At 42.6% G+C, this 17,706-nt stretch overlaps 1 protein-coding gene across 10 annotated transcripts in view; it reads right to left on the reverse strand.

Annotated features, from left to right (window-relative positions):
• The window catches only part of PPP3CB (protein phosphatase 3 catalytic subunit beta), a 48,006-nt gene extending 34,644 nt beyond the window's left edge, over window positions 1–13,362 (reverse strand). For 5 of the 10 annotated variants that reach the window (XR_005829782.1, XM_040607539.1, XM_040607536.1 and 2 more), the window contains exons 1-2: window positions 12,928–13,361; window positions 524–724 (exon numbers count right to left, since the gene is read on the reverse strand). Coding sequence is in view for 8 of the 10 variants with exons in the window: in XM_040607539.1 (XP_040463473.1) it covers window positions 524–724; window positions 12,928–12,997 (271 nt within the window). In the remaining 2 variants the exon portion in view is untranslated. Of the gene's footprint in view, window positions 1–523; window positions 725–12,927 lie in introns of those variants that run through there. The other 5 variants (XM_040607537.1, XM_040607532.1, XM_040607541.1 and 2 more) reach the window with 3 other exon arrangements.
• Between the last annotated feature and the right edge of the window lie 4,344 nt (window positions 13,363–17,706).

The raw sequence follows: 17,706 nt of genomic DNA on the forward strand, positions 1-17,706 counted from the left end.
ACCTCGCAACGCCTTCCAGTACTACTACCCTCACAAGAACATGGTTTTACATGCAATCGTCAGTCTCACCTACAGAGCAACTACGAAGGTGTATTTTTCACTCAGAATTCCAGCTCACAGTACTTGCTTCAAACCACAGCAATTAGCTTCTCTTCACATAGATAGATTTCAGGATAATTCTGAGTTCATTGTTCTCTGGCAGGTAGATGTCTTTATTCCCACTTACAACATTGCAGGAATCAGAAATCCGTAATTCATCAGTATTTAATTACTTTCTATTTTGTCATTTTAATACCAATCATACTATCTTTTTCCAATAGGTTTAGTGCCTTCATTTTGCAAAATAACGTGCAGCCTGTTTTTTCAGACCATTTGAGTACCATCAAGCAAATGCAGTTGTGAGGGATAATTCAGTAAGACTATAACAAATTTTATTTTAGCAATTTATAAGACAAACTCTACCACTGAAAAAATCTGGCTTTCTTAAAATTTAATTATGAGTGATATTATCTAGAAATATTACCTGTAATTGGAGCTTCAACTTCTATCATAGTTTTTTCCCTCCGTAATATTGCAGCACCCTCATTGATGATTCTAAGTGCAATTTCTTCATCTACTCGACCTTCTTTTATCAAATGGTTCTTCAAAATGTCAACTCTTGGTCTTCCATCTGTGTCAAACACCTCTTCAGATGTCAAGCGATGCGTTGGTGGAAAAGGGACAGCTAAAATTTAAAAAGAAGAAACAGCAGTTGCAACAACACTATTTTAAAAATATACTCCATCTAGGATTGGATCTATCATGGAACAGTTGCTATCTAAAGCTGCAGATTTGTCTTTCAGTCAACCAACTTGAAGACGTCATTAAAATCTAGATGGAACAGTGCTATATGTGTATGCATTTTAAAAAAATAACATCTATAATGTGCACATAGAAACTACAGAAGGCACAATAGAATTTGGGGAGTCAAAACTGCCTTTGCAAAGGGACATGACGTCCATTCTTTCCAACATACTGCCATTCTCTGTAGACTCAACAAGTACTGGGGATGCAGAAGATCCAATTAATATCCACTCAGACTTACAAAAGGCATTTTAAAATAAACCCATCATCAGAGCCTAAAAAAACCCTTCACCAAACAAAAAACCCACTAAAACAAATGCAAAGCTAGCAAGAAGAGGATATAATACTGTTTAAAGGACTAGAAATAAAAGGATGTAATAGCCAGCACCTGGAAAGGAAGGTGGTCACCAGAGGAGCCCCACTAGAATCTGTGCTTTTTAATAAACCCATAAATTACACTGAAAAGAAGGTAACTCATGGAGTGATGCAGCCTTCGGTTGATAGTATTGTAGACAATGAAGAATAGGGCAGGCTATGATGAGCTACAGAACTTGTCCATGCTCCTCAGTGGCTCAGCAAAATATGACACATTAAATATTAATAGATGCAAATTAATGAAGGAAATAAGTCCTAACTTTACATAGAAAAATCACAGATTAAAAAATTATTATTATTCAGAAGGTCTTTACTATAGTTTTAGGAAAATACAAGTCAAAGAAACCCAGAAAACTGAACATTAAGAATTGTTAACAAGCAGAAAACAAAAAAGATGCAATTATGCCAGGATTCAAGGCACAATAATGGAATTCAAAATGTTAGAATGATTTCTGCTACAGGAGTAACTAAGTAGACTAGGATTCTTCAGCCTAAAACCATGAAGACTAAGGGGGGCTCCAACAGAGGTCTGCGACAGCATTACCGGAGGAGGTGACAGGAAAGCAGCACTGGTGCACTCTCAGTCCCTGAACGGCAGAAAGGGGCAGGACGGACTCTGCCAGCTTCATGTTCTGTACAGCCACTGAGTAAGCAGCAGAACAAGTTCATGCTATCAGAAAACCCTGTAATTTTGGGAGCCTACAACCCTGCCATTGTAGGTTGAAATTCCTTCTTTGAGCTTGTTTTCCTTAGTTTCCTCTTGTGCTGCCTCTCAAAAGACTGAAGAGGTAGAGGGTCTCCATATACCACACCCAACTTCAGAAATTACTGGAAGTATCAGAAGTCCTTGGATCCTGGCTTATGGTTCAAGAGCTGCCATACGCAACCCATCTCTCCAAAGAGGGGAGCAGATGAGAGGTCTGAGGCTGGGGACCAAAGCAGGCTCAGCAGCAGCCAGCAGCTTGAATGAATTCAAACATCAGCAATTTGGTTACTGCACAAATGAAATGCAGATGTGGGACATGGGAGAAGAGGATACATCCAAACTGCCACTAAGCAGTGCATCAGGGTATCACTGCACGCCCACAGGATTACATGAAATAAAACTAAACTGACTCCCCACCCCCCTCCCCTGCAAAAGCATTCTACTATTGAATGAATGAAATAAAGGAGCAAACCCATTCAATTTCTTTCCATTTAAATATTATTTCAAATATGTCTAAAAAGAAAAACTGGAGAAACACACCTATTCAAAGATTGAGAACAACTACTAGTATGAATACACTTGTAGATGGATTTTCATACTTTATTTTCTTACTCCTCAAAGTTAAACTTTACATTCCAAAAATCAATGCTTAAATACTAAAACATTCACGGACTTCATTTAAATTGACTTCTGAATTACTAGCAACACATTGCGACCCTTCTGTTTTATACAATAATAAAAAATCTACTAATAAAATAACCGATGCATAAATCACATACATACATTAATTGAAACTGGAGAACTGCCTATTCCTCCTCTTATAAAAGTTTCTATGTAGGAAGCAGCTAAAAAATGTCCCTTTGCATTACACAGTGTAGAACAAAACTGGCACTTCATTTTTGGACATGAAGTATTTTATTAACATAAAAGAAATGGTACGCCTTTCCTTCCAGTCTCCTCTAGTAATGATTCAAGTTTCATTTTTGCTTTATTTTTTTTTAATTTATATTAATGTCTACATAAATTAGTTTTAGGCCATTACTTCCTCCACTTCTTTTAACACGTTATTTGTGGGCCCACAACCACCTTCAGCAATGCAGAGTTGAGCTCATCCGTTTCTGAGACCAGACAATTCATGAATACATCTCCCCTGCTTTGATCGCTGCAAAATATTTAGAGATCATACCTTCACAGAACCAAAATCAATCACCTCCAAGACACAGTTTTGCTGTGCTTCATTAGTTCTAGTTTTATTCCCAGATAATGATCTATCTAAGAGGAAAATGACCCATTTTTGTTTCTGGAGGTTTTCTGGGTAGATGCAGGGTGCGGTAGAGAACAGTCTTTTGACATGACCAGCAGCCGTCCTTCATTCTCCCATGTGCAAGTCATTACTGACTTCTTAGGACTACCAGCGGCTGCAGCATTCAGAAGGATGGCATCGACCTCTTCCTTATGACAGTTCAGAAGTATTTCAGGGGTTCTAAGCACATGGCAGATGAAATTTTCTTCTCTTAATAAAGTTCTTATGCCCATGTAATATAGTGCAGATTGGATCTGCACAAAAATTAATTCTGTATTAACAAACGACAGCTTTGTCTATCAAGTTACATCTTCTGGGAGGCTATAAAAACAGATGTTTCTGTCCAGTGCCTGGAAAGAACTGTCTCAAATTATTTGAATTAATATACCTACGAAGATTCAAATTAAACTCTGTCTGTCCAGGGGTTATCCATAGTGTCCAAAAATCACAAGCTTAGTATCAGAAGCAGTTAGGCATCTGTAAATTTATATTTGCCTCATGAAAAACTGAAGTTGTAAAACTAGTTCCTCAGAGTTTAACAAAATCCTTTTCACACAATACATGTATTTTCTTATTGCTCAAGAAGGTTTGGGGTTTTTTGAGAATAAACTTCAGAGAGGGCACAATAAAACACAGCTAAAGATTTTATCTGCATCACCCAGCTGAATAAAACACTAACACTTGCTATAAAACCTGTTTGTTTCTATTTTACACTTTGATTTTTGTCTCAACCATAGTTAACACTGTATTAGAGCTCATACCTTTGAAAAAATACTACAAATAACATCTTTTAATAGGTTAAGGATGATATTTTTTGCAGAAATTGTCTACATGCCTCAAACTAATGGGTTTAATTAAACCTCTGATGAAGTAGTAATAGAATGTTACAGCCTAAGGAAAAAGAATTGCAGCATGATGTGTTTCAAGACAGAAATATAATCCATGTTTCAAAGTCCTTGTGCATAACCTGCGCTCTCGGGACTGTAACAGAATGGTAATTAAGAGGAATTACCCTAAGGAAATAACATGGTGTTGGTCATTAAAGGATTCCCTTCCTCCATTCCCAGCAAAGCTAAGCAATAGAAAAACATTTAGAGATGAATCTCTAAAGCAATACACACTGCAGTACAAAATAAGAGTCTGTATCTTATTAGTAAAAGAATAGATGTTAGTAACAAAGATAACACATAATCACTTACAACAACATGCAAGTTTTTCTGGAACAAACTGCTGCTTGCTAGTCAAAACTAATCAATTTCACTTTTGAAATATATATGGCTGACACAATTTTAACGATATTGATTCAAAAATTTAAACAGTAATGCTGGGGAAAAGAAGAAACAAGCCAGCAGCTTTTGGGATTTGTTAACAAAAAGGTTTTGATAGTTTTTATCACTATTTGTAATTTACATTTACAAAAAGAGGGGGGGTGGGGGGGGTGGAAATCACCTTTCCTTTATACTGCAGTACTACTTAGAAGAGAGATTATCAAAAGCAAAACCTCTAAACCTAGTTCTACGCTTTCTACAAGCCTCTGGGCACATTTATACCTTACAATAAAGCACACTACAGAGATCCAAAAGATAGCACCAATCTGAATGGATAAATTCAGAGTCCACTGTAAAGTGGTTCAGACGTAGAAAGACTACCTTAGCACGGCACTTTACCCAATAATCCCTGCTGAGAGGAGGAGTATGGCAACTAACACAAACACGCAACTTCCAGACCCAAAGCAGATCTTGCATTGCCTAGTAACTGTGTACAACAGTAGCTGCTAATAAAATCTTAGATGTAGAGACTACAAATTTAACCCATGCTGATACATATGCCCATTTTAATAATCTTGGTTAAATCTGGCTTGTATCAGAGACGCTGTTGGAAGAGGCTCATGAAACAAGATGAGATCAAAGCCTCTAGGCTAATGGTAAGAAAAAGTATCAGGGATCAACCATACAAGGTACAGTACTTCCACAAACAAAGCATTTTCTGCTCTTAACGCTTTAAAATGTATATAATTCTTTTTCTCTGACAGTGAAAGAAAATAGTCATTTTTCCTCTATAATCAGGAGCCCATGACACGTTCCATGGACCCAGCTTTGGCTGTAAAAGCATGCTCAACATCCCAGATTGCAAGCCATGGTTTGGATTTCACAGATAAAAGTCTGCTTCCATTCCTAAGGTTACCAACACAGGCATTGTGTTTGTGAAGAATTTGTTGCTTTGGTGGTAGGTATACATGAAACAGTATATAATGCTTGTCTCCACTAAGTGATACCATATATCAATACAACCGTGGTGTTCTGTGAAATGATAGGCCAGTATCCTTCATTTTGTCAGCAGGTTTATTATGATAGCACAGTTGTCTGCGGTTTTTCTGTCATTTGGTCATGTTTTGTGGGCTCTTGGTTTTGTAAATGCATTGCTGTCTGCATACTGTCACTCAGAAGAATCACAAAGCCTAACACCTAGCACATCTTTCAGTCTGCCCCTGGAGTTTTCACACCTCTGCCAACATCTACACAGAAGAAAGAGATGTAGCACCCGTGACTGCTATGAGGACAGAATACATCCAATTATCCTTCAGTATTTGGCAGAACAGACTTGAAAAGAAAAAGCATAAAGACATCACAGATGGTCTATGGACCAGCAACCTTGAAAATATTAGTCAAGCACAAACACAGAGCAGTGTCTACTTGGTTCAAAAAGCTACAATCAATAGCTGTCAAAAGATACGAGTTACTCTATTCATCCCAAACAAGAAAGCGCAGATCCAGAAAAGTCAAATTCTTGTGAATTATGTATTTTTCCTACATGCCACAAACTACCCCTTCACTCTAGTTTCTTTGAATGCATGCTGCCTGCTATATTAACAAGCGTTCTAGAAGCAAGGAAAAATGATCCTGAAAACTTAGAAACCCTACAAAAAGAGCAGGCACTATTTATTTTATCCTTACTTACCATGTACTTGCAGTCTTAAAAGTTTCATAGAATTTTAAATGTCAAATGAAACTACTGCTATATCTAGTATGCCACGATGCACTCATCTTTTATCCTGTGTAATTTTTCAGTTAAGTTGGTTATTGCTTTTGGAAGTATCTCTCAGGAAAAATACGTTTACTTGTTTGAAAAGTATTTAAAGATGCCTCTTTCAGTAAAATGGCCATAGTGTGTTAGGCCAAAAGATTATTTGGTGCTTAAACATGCTTCTAGCAATGATGGAATCATAGGGGTCCTTCCCTCATCATACACTCTTTTTTCCAAACAGGTGGGTTTAAGGCTTTCCTCTAGTGTTTCATCCAGACCATCACATTTATGATCACTGACAGAACTATCTTTCACTATTTTATCCAGATCCTGAATAGACACTTCCACATTTTTTGCACCCACTGCACCTTATAGCTATGAATTTCACAATGAAGTATTTCACCTTTCATTTATATAAATTTCCAGAAAATCTCATTTAATACTGCATTTTTCTTTTTCACAGGGAGACAAGAATTACAGATGTTTCCTATTCAACTTCTCCATTAAACACTGCTCATGATGTAAGCAGTATCTAACTATCCCCTATTCAGCTACCTCTTTTCCTAGTCACAGATTTCTCAGCTTTGTTGCTCCACCCTGCACGAAAGCCACCCTGTGCCTCTGAACATATCTTTACATTGAAGAAAATCAGGAAGGGGACCAAAATTGTGTACGGCTGTTCAAGATGCACATATAACACAAGCTGCATATAAAGTCATGATGGTGGATTCTCTTTTTTCTAAACTGATCTTCTAATAATCCCTAAATTCCTATCAGCCTGTTTGACTGCCACTGCACTAACATTTCCAGAATATTATCCATACAGACCTTAACATTTCCTTCTTGTGTTCGCCACCCTCTAAGTTTAAGCAAGAATTGTTCCTTCCCTTGTAGGATCTACTCTGCCTTGATCAGAACAGCGTCTCCCACAACTTCTTTGCCCAGGCTCTCAGTCTAACAAAAGCTTTCTGAAACATCTCTGGAAGTTTACTATCCTGAGTAAGTACTACTGTTTGCCATTCACTCTGTTTTTCTAAATAAGTTATCAATTCATTTAAAGAGCACAGACGACAGATGTTAACATTCCTCAACCATGGACGCTTATTACCTGTTAACATCCTTTCATTCCTAACTCTTGATCCAAAAGAGAGTATTTCCTCTTCTGCTTACTGTAAAGGCTCCGATGAAGGAACCTGATGAATAGTTTTGCCTGGATCAGCCAGCTCACTGGCTCCTCCAAGATACTCTAACAATTTCTCTTCATTTCCATCTATGAAAACTGTTCCAACTCCTCTTTAATACTGTGTTTCCCCAGAGACATAGTCTACTGTTTCTTACAAGTGCTATGAGTCTGCTTAAATTAAACTTACTGATCTACAGTTCTCTAGTTCAATCTAGAGTTTTTTAAAAAATGCTGCTGTGCTCCATCTCTCTGACTCAGAAGATTAGTTATGCCACAGGCTATGGAAAATAAATCCACAATTTTGCGCCCCAAACCCCTATTGAATTATTTTAGAGCCACCAGATAAATAACTTCTGGTCCTGGGATTATTTTTTTTTAACATCTGTTTTGTTGATATGTTCTGAAACCACTTACATTTCAATGAGACAATTCTTTGGTCCCATTCAGCAATAAGAACTGACTCGTGTGAAAAAGAGTCCATAGTTCTTCACGCAATAAACACACATGTAATTAGTTGCCAGATTTTTCTGCTCTGGCCTTACCTTCCCAAGCCTCAACTGCTAACTGGACCTAGTGAAATTAAGGCAGGCTTCCATTTTTGGGTGGTGTTTTTTAGGTTTTGTTGTTATTTTAAGATTTGTTCAATCTAACCATCCTCTTAAAAAATAAAAAAAAAAAAAAAAAAAAAGCATTCAGGCCAGTCAACCACTAACTTGTCAGAGTTGACTTCTACTCCATTGTCATTCCCCAAACAAAACTGTGATTTTTTTAATATATAAATAAATTGGATTAAAGTATGGCCTTTTAATACTCTCTTTACTCTGCTGCTTTTCTGGATCATTTTAGAATCATTTTTGACCAGCAGCACAAAGGCATTCTAAGCGCCTTGCAATATTTTTAAAACAGTCTTCATACTGCCTGTAAGCATTTACCCTTTTACATGGCCTTTTTATTGTGTATTTTTTTTCCCACCAGACTTAAACTTAAATACGGCAACGATTTCTTTTTCTCCTACATGGAAATCATTGTTAAAAAGTAGCTATTAGTGTCTTAATTTAGGACCCTGCTCAAGGCTATGAATTACTTCTCTTTGGGATTCTCTGAGGAGTTGTTTCAATGAGCTACCATTTAATATCCAAAATAACCTTTGCCAATCAGACTGCATCATGACTTTTATCCAAAACAAAGGACACTGAAGCCTCCCATTTCCAGAAGAACAGACATCATCTCCAAATTTAGCAAAAAATCCATTAGCTCAGCATGACAAGGTCCTGTGAATACTTCCCAATGCCTGGTAACACCTGTAATGGGCAAAGCACAATGCCAGGGAGGAAAGAGTACTTCCAAGGACAACTTTGCAGTGTAGCTACTCACAGGTGAGTCAGAGAAGCCCTGGTGCTCTGCCCTCAAAGGAAAGCTAATGAAAGCTCATCTCTGCCATGCCCAGGACCACTCTGTCAAACTGTCTGAGCTTACAAGAACTTCTTCCTCCCCATAAGTGAAAAACACTACACAATAGCAAAACAGTTGTTCCAGTAGAAAAGACACAACACATTGACAAAAGTATGAAAGTTGCATGCACTGTGAGAAACACACTGACTGAACACAGCCAATTATCTAAAGAAAAACAGGCAACCCCAAACCCGAAAGAACCAGATACAGCAGTTAAATATCAACAGCAGTTTAAAGAAAAAAATATTTCCCTCCCTTGGTGATTTTGAAAGAACATAATAGAGGAAAACGCTATGTTCCATAGGACAGTAAAATCCTAAGTATCATTCTTCAAGGATGAAGAAGGTGCTTTAGAAAACAGCGAATCAAGACGACAGGTACATTTTCTCATCTCTATTTAAAAAAAAAAAGCAGTAACAAAAGCCTCATCACAAGACACCTTTTGGGAACCAAAAGCCAAAAAATGACTTTAGATATTTCAATTCCATACTAACCGTTAATTCATAGGAAACTCTATAGGTACAAATTACTTAGGCAATTTAACTAAGCCATGGAAAGAAAATTTGAGCTTTTTACACATTTTAAAAGCAACCCATGAACTTTGAAGGTACAATTCATACTTGGGAAGGCATGCCAGACTAACACAGCTAGACTGTATAGACTGCATATTTAAAGCCATTATTACATTTATTATATATATGTCTAATAGGAACATTACACCTGCCTGATAACCTTTCAGATACTTTTCTAGATGTATGTACTTCCCACTAACTGCTAAATACACAGGTCAAAACATAAGGGGGGATACATCCTAATTATTACCCTACATTAGACGAAAATATTAGTTACTGGCGATCCAATGATATAATGATTTTTTTCTTGGGTGAGGCACTCTTGCTGATTTCTGCCAACATATATTATTAGTGGTAAAGGATTCAATTTCTCACGGCCTCTAAAATTTAATGGTTTCTGTTATTTTTTCCCCTCTTCCAGTAACACAGAGGAAGAAAATAAAGCTAAAATAAAAGCATGAGATGACACAATTCAAATACCAGCAAGCATTAAGTCCTGAATTAACATTTCATCCCAAAAAGACCTGGTACATGGAAAGCATGAAAGCTGAAATATAGACCAATACACGGATACACCAGATAACATCACTATATTTTTCTCTGTGTTTTTTCTTCAAGAACATGAGATATTATAAATGAAATGTCTCGACAAGGAGAGACACAAAGCCTGGGTGCCCAAGGATGTTTCTTCTTGGTAACAGAACCAGCACACAAAAAAGTAACATTTTCAGAAGACTTTTACACTTTTTTCCCTCCATAGCAGATCACACTAAACAAAATAAACACGAAAAATTATTGCCTTAAAAAGAAACCCCAAACATTATTCCAGTAAATAACTTCACTAATAATAACCAATTATTAAGTGGATACTTGGGGGGGGGGGGGGGGGGGGGGGGGGGGAAGAGGGGAAGAGGCAGTTTCTACAGTGATTCATCAGCATTACGGAAGTTAAAAGTATAAAACATTATGCAATCATTTCTACTGTTGTCTTAACAGTTCCACCAGCATGCCAAGTCCATACATTTCCAGTACAAAAAATTAAGGCTTCTGGGGCCCCTGGCATGCAGTGTCCTCTTAACAAAAGCAGAGGGCCAACCGTAAGAGAGTATGGCCACTACCTGCAATCTGTTCGTCATAGGGTAAGTAAATAACATGGTGAGCATTTCTTGGTATGCAAGAGGCATCACATCTGTTTGTGAACAGGAATGTGACAAAGTTGTCACATTTTCACACAGTTTCAACAAACGTATTTATGTCACATAGATACTCCCACTTAGCTCTGACAAAACTGCAATCTTACACCTCTGGGGTCGCCATCTAAAAAATATTTCCAACTGCACTGCACCTAAAGGGGGAGGGGGGAACCAAACCATCCTGTCCTTCATATTGAGAACACAGACAGCTTGGCACAGCTGTCCAGGCTTTCTCCAGATGCCAGTGATTCAGCATGATAGGTATGGACAAGAGAGGCCAACAGAAGGAATAGAAAAATGCTGCTACAGGAACATTTCGCAGGCTGTAACTGTGTCAGATACGGCCATCAAAGCCTGACTACCTTTACAATAGTTCTGTATCCTAGGCACCCAGGTTCAAAGAAATACTGTAACCCCGCGCTGTAATCCTGTTAGAATTAAGCAAGCCTTAACTATGATTTTAAACAACCAGATGCCTAAGTCACATTTAACAAGCTGAGTTATTAAGTGACAGGAAACAGCAGGTTTTCCAGTGTACCTGAAGTACCTAATCACTTACCATTAGTTCTCTTGCACTGTGTGAAGAACTTAATTTCTTACAACAAACCGCTGTAACGGTTCAAAAAATTCAGCAAGTCTAAACACTAAAGTAGCACTACCGAGTACAAGTTTCCACTAGACTTGTTTTAACATTTTCTACTTTTACTCTTGCCATTTGCTCTAACAACTCAACAGGTTAAGCAATCCAAAATGAGTAACAACTCACTGGGAACAAAGCTTTCCAGCTTACTGGAAAACATGCCGATTTCCAAAACAAACTATGAGATTCCAAGGCTTTAATTAGGACCTGCTGAAGACAAAGGCATCCTTTTCGTTTCTCAAGACCCTCTGTTATATAAAAAAATCAAATGAACGGATCTCCACCCCTTTGAATTCAGCCAGATCCAGTGTTCCTCGGAAGATCAACCTTAAGAGCAGACATAATTCGCGTACAGCCATGAATTCCAATAGTCCAGGTCTGCTATCGCAAATGTCCACACTGCTATTGCCAACTACAGCTCAAAAGCTTTGAGAGCAAGATAAAATAATCTACAATCTAAGTAAACAAAAGCTAATAATTATTTGGAGTGCTACCTATGCTACCCTCTGAAACACTAGTTTAATGAACATATTTTAGGACACTTTAGTTGTGATAGATTATTCTCCCCTCAAATGCTAGAATGATATGCTTGATGTGCTTCAGAGCAAGTACCTTAATTTTATATTTTGGTTGCTAGACCACCTTAGTTTTTCACAGATATATCTACTTGAAAACGTTTTCCTTCTGAGAAGTATAACGTTCGACTTTTCACGGCTTCCCATGAGATTGTGCTACCACGAGAGGCCACGGAGAAATAGATCAAGGTGAATCTTCCCGGTCAGAGCTGGGAACCCGAGGCCAGCAGCCGGCAGAGAGGGCGGCAGCACCTCCCGCTGCCTCGGCCCCTGCAGTTCCAGGGATCTCCTCTGCGCAAGGGAGGAAAACCCCCGCAGAGGACGAGGCGCGGAGGGGACGGACCCCAGGCGGGGAAGGCGGTGGCCCCCGGCCGGCATCGCCCGGGCACTGCTGCCACCCGCGGCGGGGCGGGCAGCCAGCCCCTCGGCCCCACGGAGCCCCACGGCGGGCAGCCCCTCAGTCCCACGGTGGGGGTGGGCAGCCCCTCGGCCCCATGGGGGGAAGCTTCTCAGCCCCACGGAGCCCCATGGCGAGCGACCCCTCAGTCCCACGGGGGGCCGGGGAGCCCCACGGCGGGCGAATCCTCAGTCCCACGGGGGGGGGGGGGGGGCGGGCAGCCCCTCAGCCCCACGGAGCCTCACGGCAGGCAGCCCCTCGGCCCCACGGGGGGGGCGGCCGCGGTCAGACCCGCAGCCCCACGGGGCCGGCGGCGGACAAAGCCTCAGCCCCACGGGGGATGGCTATGGGCAGACCCTCATCCCCGCGGAAGCCCACGACGGGGGCCGGCCGCGGGCAGCCCCTCCTCAGCCCCGCCGCCTTCCCCGGCCCGCTCGGCCTCCCAGCAAAGGCCACCCACGCCGGCGCGGGCACCCCACGCCTCCATGCAGCCCTCCCACGGACACGCCGCTCCCATCCCCACCTGTGGGCAGCCCGCCACCGGGCAGGCACCCGCAGGGCGCCGCTCCCCACGCGTGGGCCGCCTCCCCGAGCCGCGGGCGGCCTCCGCCCCGACGGGCAGCCATGTTCGACCCGCAGCCCAGCGGGTCAGGGGGACGCTCACCCTTGACGGCGCGTTCGCTGGTGGCGTGAGGCGGCAGCAGCAGCACCTTGCTCCCCTCCTTGGCGGACATCGCTAGGCGGCTGCCGGGCTCCGGCGGCGGCTGCTGGGCGCGGCGGCGCCTTCGTCCGCCCCCTCCGCCGGCGGGCTGGCGGGGAGAGGGGGAGCGTGAGGCGGCCGGCGGCGAGGCGGGGCGGGGGCGGCTAGAGGCCGCGGGCGGCGGCGGCCCAGCGGAACATGGCGGCAGGCGCGGCTCCCAGCTCCTCGCGTAGCGAAGGGACAGTCCGCCTCGGGCCCGGCATGCACCGCGCCGCCACCCCACGAGGGGACTACGGGAGCGTGGCGAAACTCCTGGCTCCGCCGCGATCGCGCGGCGCGGCCGTTAGGGAGCGTGGCGAAACTCCGCTCTCCCCCGCGGCCGGGAGCCGGCAGCGCTCCCGCCCCCGGGCCGGGCCCGGGCCGAGCCGAGCCGGCGGGGTGGGGGGGGGCGGGGGGCGGTGCGGCGGGCGGCCCGGCCCCCAGCGGCCCCCTCAGCGGGCGAGGGCCGGCGGCCACCATGGAGAGCTCCGCGGGGCCGCCCCCCGAGCGGCGGCAGGGCTGGGGGAGCCATTTTGTCGGGCAGAAGGGACGAGCGCGGGTGCCCGGGCCGCCCCCCCCCCCCGAGCCACCTCAGGGCGAGGCGCCCCTCAGCGCTGGGAGAGGCCCCGCGGCCTCGGCCCACCTGTGAGGCCTGGGTCGGGAGACGGAGGGGGAGAAAGGCGGCCCTCACCCCACGGCAAAGCCTGGGCGCTGCTTCGGGCAGGCCGCCCCCAGGGCGAAGGGGGCACAGGAGCATGGAGGGCCCCGACCCCCCCGGGGCTGCTTGGGGACGCAGCAGGGCAGGACACCGCACACGGGGCCCCCAGCCCCGCCATGGCCCCCCTCACACACCCACCGTGCAGCAACAGCCCCAGCCGCACGCCAGGCCTGAGAGCAGGCTTTGCTTTGGCAGAAAGGCTGGTGGTACAACTGTGCTAAACCTAAGCGAACCCGCTCATTCTTTATGACTAGCCCATATTAAATGACTTATCTCTTTTTCTGTCAAAGTCAGTTCCTGCTTTCCTTTGTACCAGTTGTTAATTTCATCTTCTCACCTTCAGTTTAATGTATCCTCAGTTGTGCTGGCACAGGTTGGCTGTAGGACTGCACTGGAGCTGAGATCACAAATTAGCTCGGTTTAAAAACCAAACCCAAACAAAACAATATCCCCCCCAAAAAAAAAACCCAGACCAGAAACCTCTGTATTTGGCATCAATTACCCATCTGCCAACAAACCCAGTCAGATCTAGCAAACATCTAAATACATACATATAACATTTATTAGTGTATCTGAAGAGTTGCTGCTTTGCATCTCAGCTAATAATACAGCTGTTGATGCATTATTTGTACTGAGCTGGACAAACTATTTCATACAGTAAATCAGGAATTTAAGAAAGAAAAGCCATTCAGAGGTTATAGTTTCCAGTAAGGTCTTGGTACTTGCAAGGTCCAAGGGAAAAGGATGACAGCTAAGGCAAGCATCTGCCATCTTGAGCATGAAAAGCTGTTTGGCTCAAGCAAAAATACATTGGAATTGATGGGTTACACAAGAGCTTGGCTTGACCTTGCCTTTTTATTACACAGTCAAGACAGTCCAGGCAAGAAACTTTGAATGAAACATCACTATCAAGACATTCAAGGAAGCAACTGAAAATTTCAAGGGAATTTGAATGATAAACCCTTGGGTAGTTTATTAATGCCACTTGTAGAACTCCAGAGTTTTAGAAAAACAAGAGTTCTGTTAATTCCATATCCACAAGTAAAATGTTTGGGCACACAAAAAGAGAGCTGGGATACATTAGAGTATCATGGAAGAAATCCTGGATGACTGTTTTGGATTTAATCACCAAGTTTTCCAGTAGCAGGAATTACTGCTACCTTATACCACATGTTCTGTAAATGTCTGTCATTGTACAACCAACTTAAAAGGCCTGGTTTTTAAATAGAACAAAAGCTCGCTTGCTTCAATAGCATGCATGTGTATCCATTCAGAATATGCAGCAAGCATGGCATAGGAAGGGCAGTAAGTAAATGTTGCTGCTATTGACTTAGCATTAGCTTAAAACAGACCTGCTGGAACAAGAAGCAGGGGGGATTAATGCAGCCTCTTATTTAGGATCAAAAGACACTTAGTAATAAATGCAGTTTGAATATTTGACAGCATGAAACAGCACATAGATCCTTGTATTATGAAGAAATTCATTTGTCCATAGATTTCCAAACACACACGGAGCTTAAGACCTTGCTGAGTGTCATCAGAAATTCCCTCTTCACCTCACCTGAAGTGCAGTTGCAAGAGAGATGCCTCTTACTCAGTTGCTCACTTCTCTCATGAGCCTGCAGCCAACATGAGTCTTGTCTCCTGGGGTGTGAATTAAAGGGGCTGATGCAGACAGAACTCTGGTTGAGGGAAAAGCATAGCATAATTTTATCATACCTAGTGCCCTGCATGCTGAAACACTTCCAGTGATATTCAGGCATCGCGTGACAAAAAGGCTCACAGAGATGAACTCTTGCTGGGTTCCGCCCCTTCCCCCCCCCCCCCCCCCCCCCCCCCAATTCATTAGATCGATGTGATAAATGGCGTTGTGTCTGCCTACAAACGACACCTCTTTAAAACATGAAAAATAATTTGTATGGCCATTTTTTGGATAACAACAGCTAGAAAGAGAAGTTAGCTGGCACAGTTATCGTGTGGGTTTGTTGGTTTTTTCCTAACATATTCCATCTTGCCTCATTAAAATACAGAGCACGTGCCTTTGTCTTTAGGACAATACCAAAACCCAATTAGGGAGAGAGAACTACAGAACACTACCTAAGCCCTTTAGCTTGTTGAAGCTTTTTCAAGCAGTATTGTCTCTAAATCTACTAGAGACTCTGGAAGGGGCAATTCACACTGCCCCAACATACCTCACGGTGAAAGCAAAGCTGATTGATTCAGTACATCTCGCGTCCAAGGAATCCATTGCTACTCACACCACAAGTAACATCATAATTGTAGGAACTTAGGAACACAATTATGAACAGAAACGTGGCCTTGCAGGTAGAAGTCAGTGTGCCTTTATAATCCTGACAGTTTCCCACAGATCTGCCATAAATGCCAGCCAAATTAAAGTATTTCTGAAAAGCAAAGTCACATTTTACTTCCTGTTCAGCTTTGCCACCAAGTGGCCATTCCATTCCACACATTGTAACACCGAATTAAAAAAAAAAAAAAAAGAAAAGAAAAGGAAAAAAACCCCAATTCCTATTCTGACTGGATATTCCAAACCCTTAGCTAACAGCTAGCACTGGACGCTCTCTGAATAACTACTTCTGTAGTGGAGAAACAGTTCAGCAAAAGCAGCACATGGAATAATCAAGCCAATTCATCTTACCCTGTACCATGGGGAACAGAGCCATTCGGGATGCCGATGATCCGACTTGCTCCTGCTCCATCTCAAAGCAGTACACACAGAAACTGCATGCAAAAAATGTTTAAACAAGGTGTTATGTTAAAACCTAGACTTTTCTGACACCTCCCTCCCCTGACTGGGTACTGCAAGGTATAGTAGCAACTATATTTTAGTAAATCATCACCTCAGACAACAAGTGCTGTTTATTAAAGTTCAGACAGAAGTTAGATATAAAAATGACTATGTGAAATTCTGTACCCATCTCATGCAGGAGGTCAGATGATCGGAACAGTCCCTTCTGACTCTTAACAGCAACATATCTTTTAAAACTGGCACAACGCAATGTCCCAGAATCATCTAATTACCCAACAAGAACTTTCTGAAAGCTCTAAGAAGGAAATTGAATCACAGGAGAGGGAGATATATTCCAGATCCCATGAGAAAGATGCACAGAGCAAATCTTGCAGAGATAAACCAGGTCTGAGAGGGGAAGACATGCTATAAAGCAGGAGAAGAAGATGAGGAAGACAAAAACTTTTAAGAGGTTGTTCCATTTCACTGAGTCTCACTAGTGACTGCTTGAAACTGTCCTTTCTGAATTGCCAGGAATGGTATTGTGGTTGGTATAAGCTGTGAGACTGCCTCAGAACAAACCATTTATTATTTTAAATACATTTTGACATATTGCTGTACTGAATTTCAAATGAATACTTGAAAGCTTTCTGTTAAGAGGACACAAGATTTCCTTGCTGTCCCAAGCCAGTTTGTTACAGCAAACCTTACACTCTGTAACCCAAGGGCATCATTCAGAAAGGTTGAAAGCGTAGACTTAAACCATTATCACCAGCATCACAAAATCATTATCACTGCAACACTAGCTGCTGATGTCATCCAGCACTGAGAAGCTGCACTGACTTAAAAAAAGAAAGGGGGAAATAACCAAAGCGCACGCACACACCCCAAGACCAAAACCCAAACCAAAACACCAGGTAGACGCTGGTGTAAGTTACAAGCTACTAAGCTACTTTACTATTAGTCTATCCTGTTACACTCCTTTCCCTTATTCCCTGATAACCTCCAAGAACAGGCTGTGGAAGTGCAGACCACATTTAAAAAAATTAGTCAAGGCCACAGTCATTCCTTGCATCATATCACAACAGTAAAAAAAACAGGCTAAGGCAACCCAGCCTGTACCACTTAGCCTGACTCTAGAATTTCATTTTTTCATACGAAAACCTACCAGCCACATCTCTAATTTAAATCTCACACCTCTGGAGTGATGGTACCTCAAATTCTTCCTTAGGTTCCT

This window comes from Falco naumanni, chromosome 9 (assembly GCF_017639655.2).
Source record: "Falco naumanni isolate bFalNau1 chromosome 9, bFalNau1.pat, whole genome shotgun sequence".
In the NCBI taxonomy this organism is placed as follows: Eukaryota; Metazoa; Chordata; class Aves; order Falconiformes; family Falconidae; genus Falco; species Falco naumanni.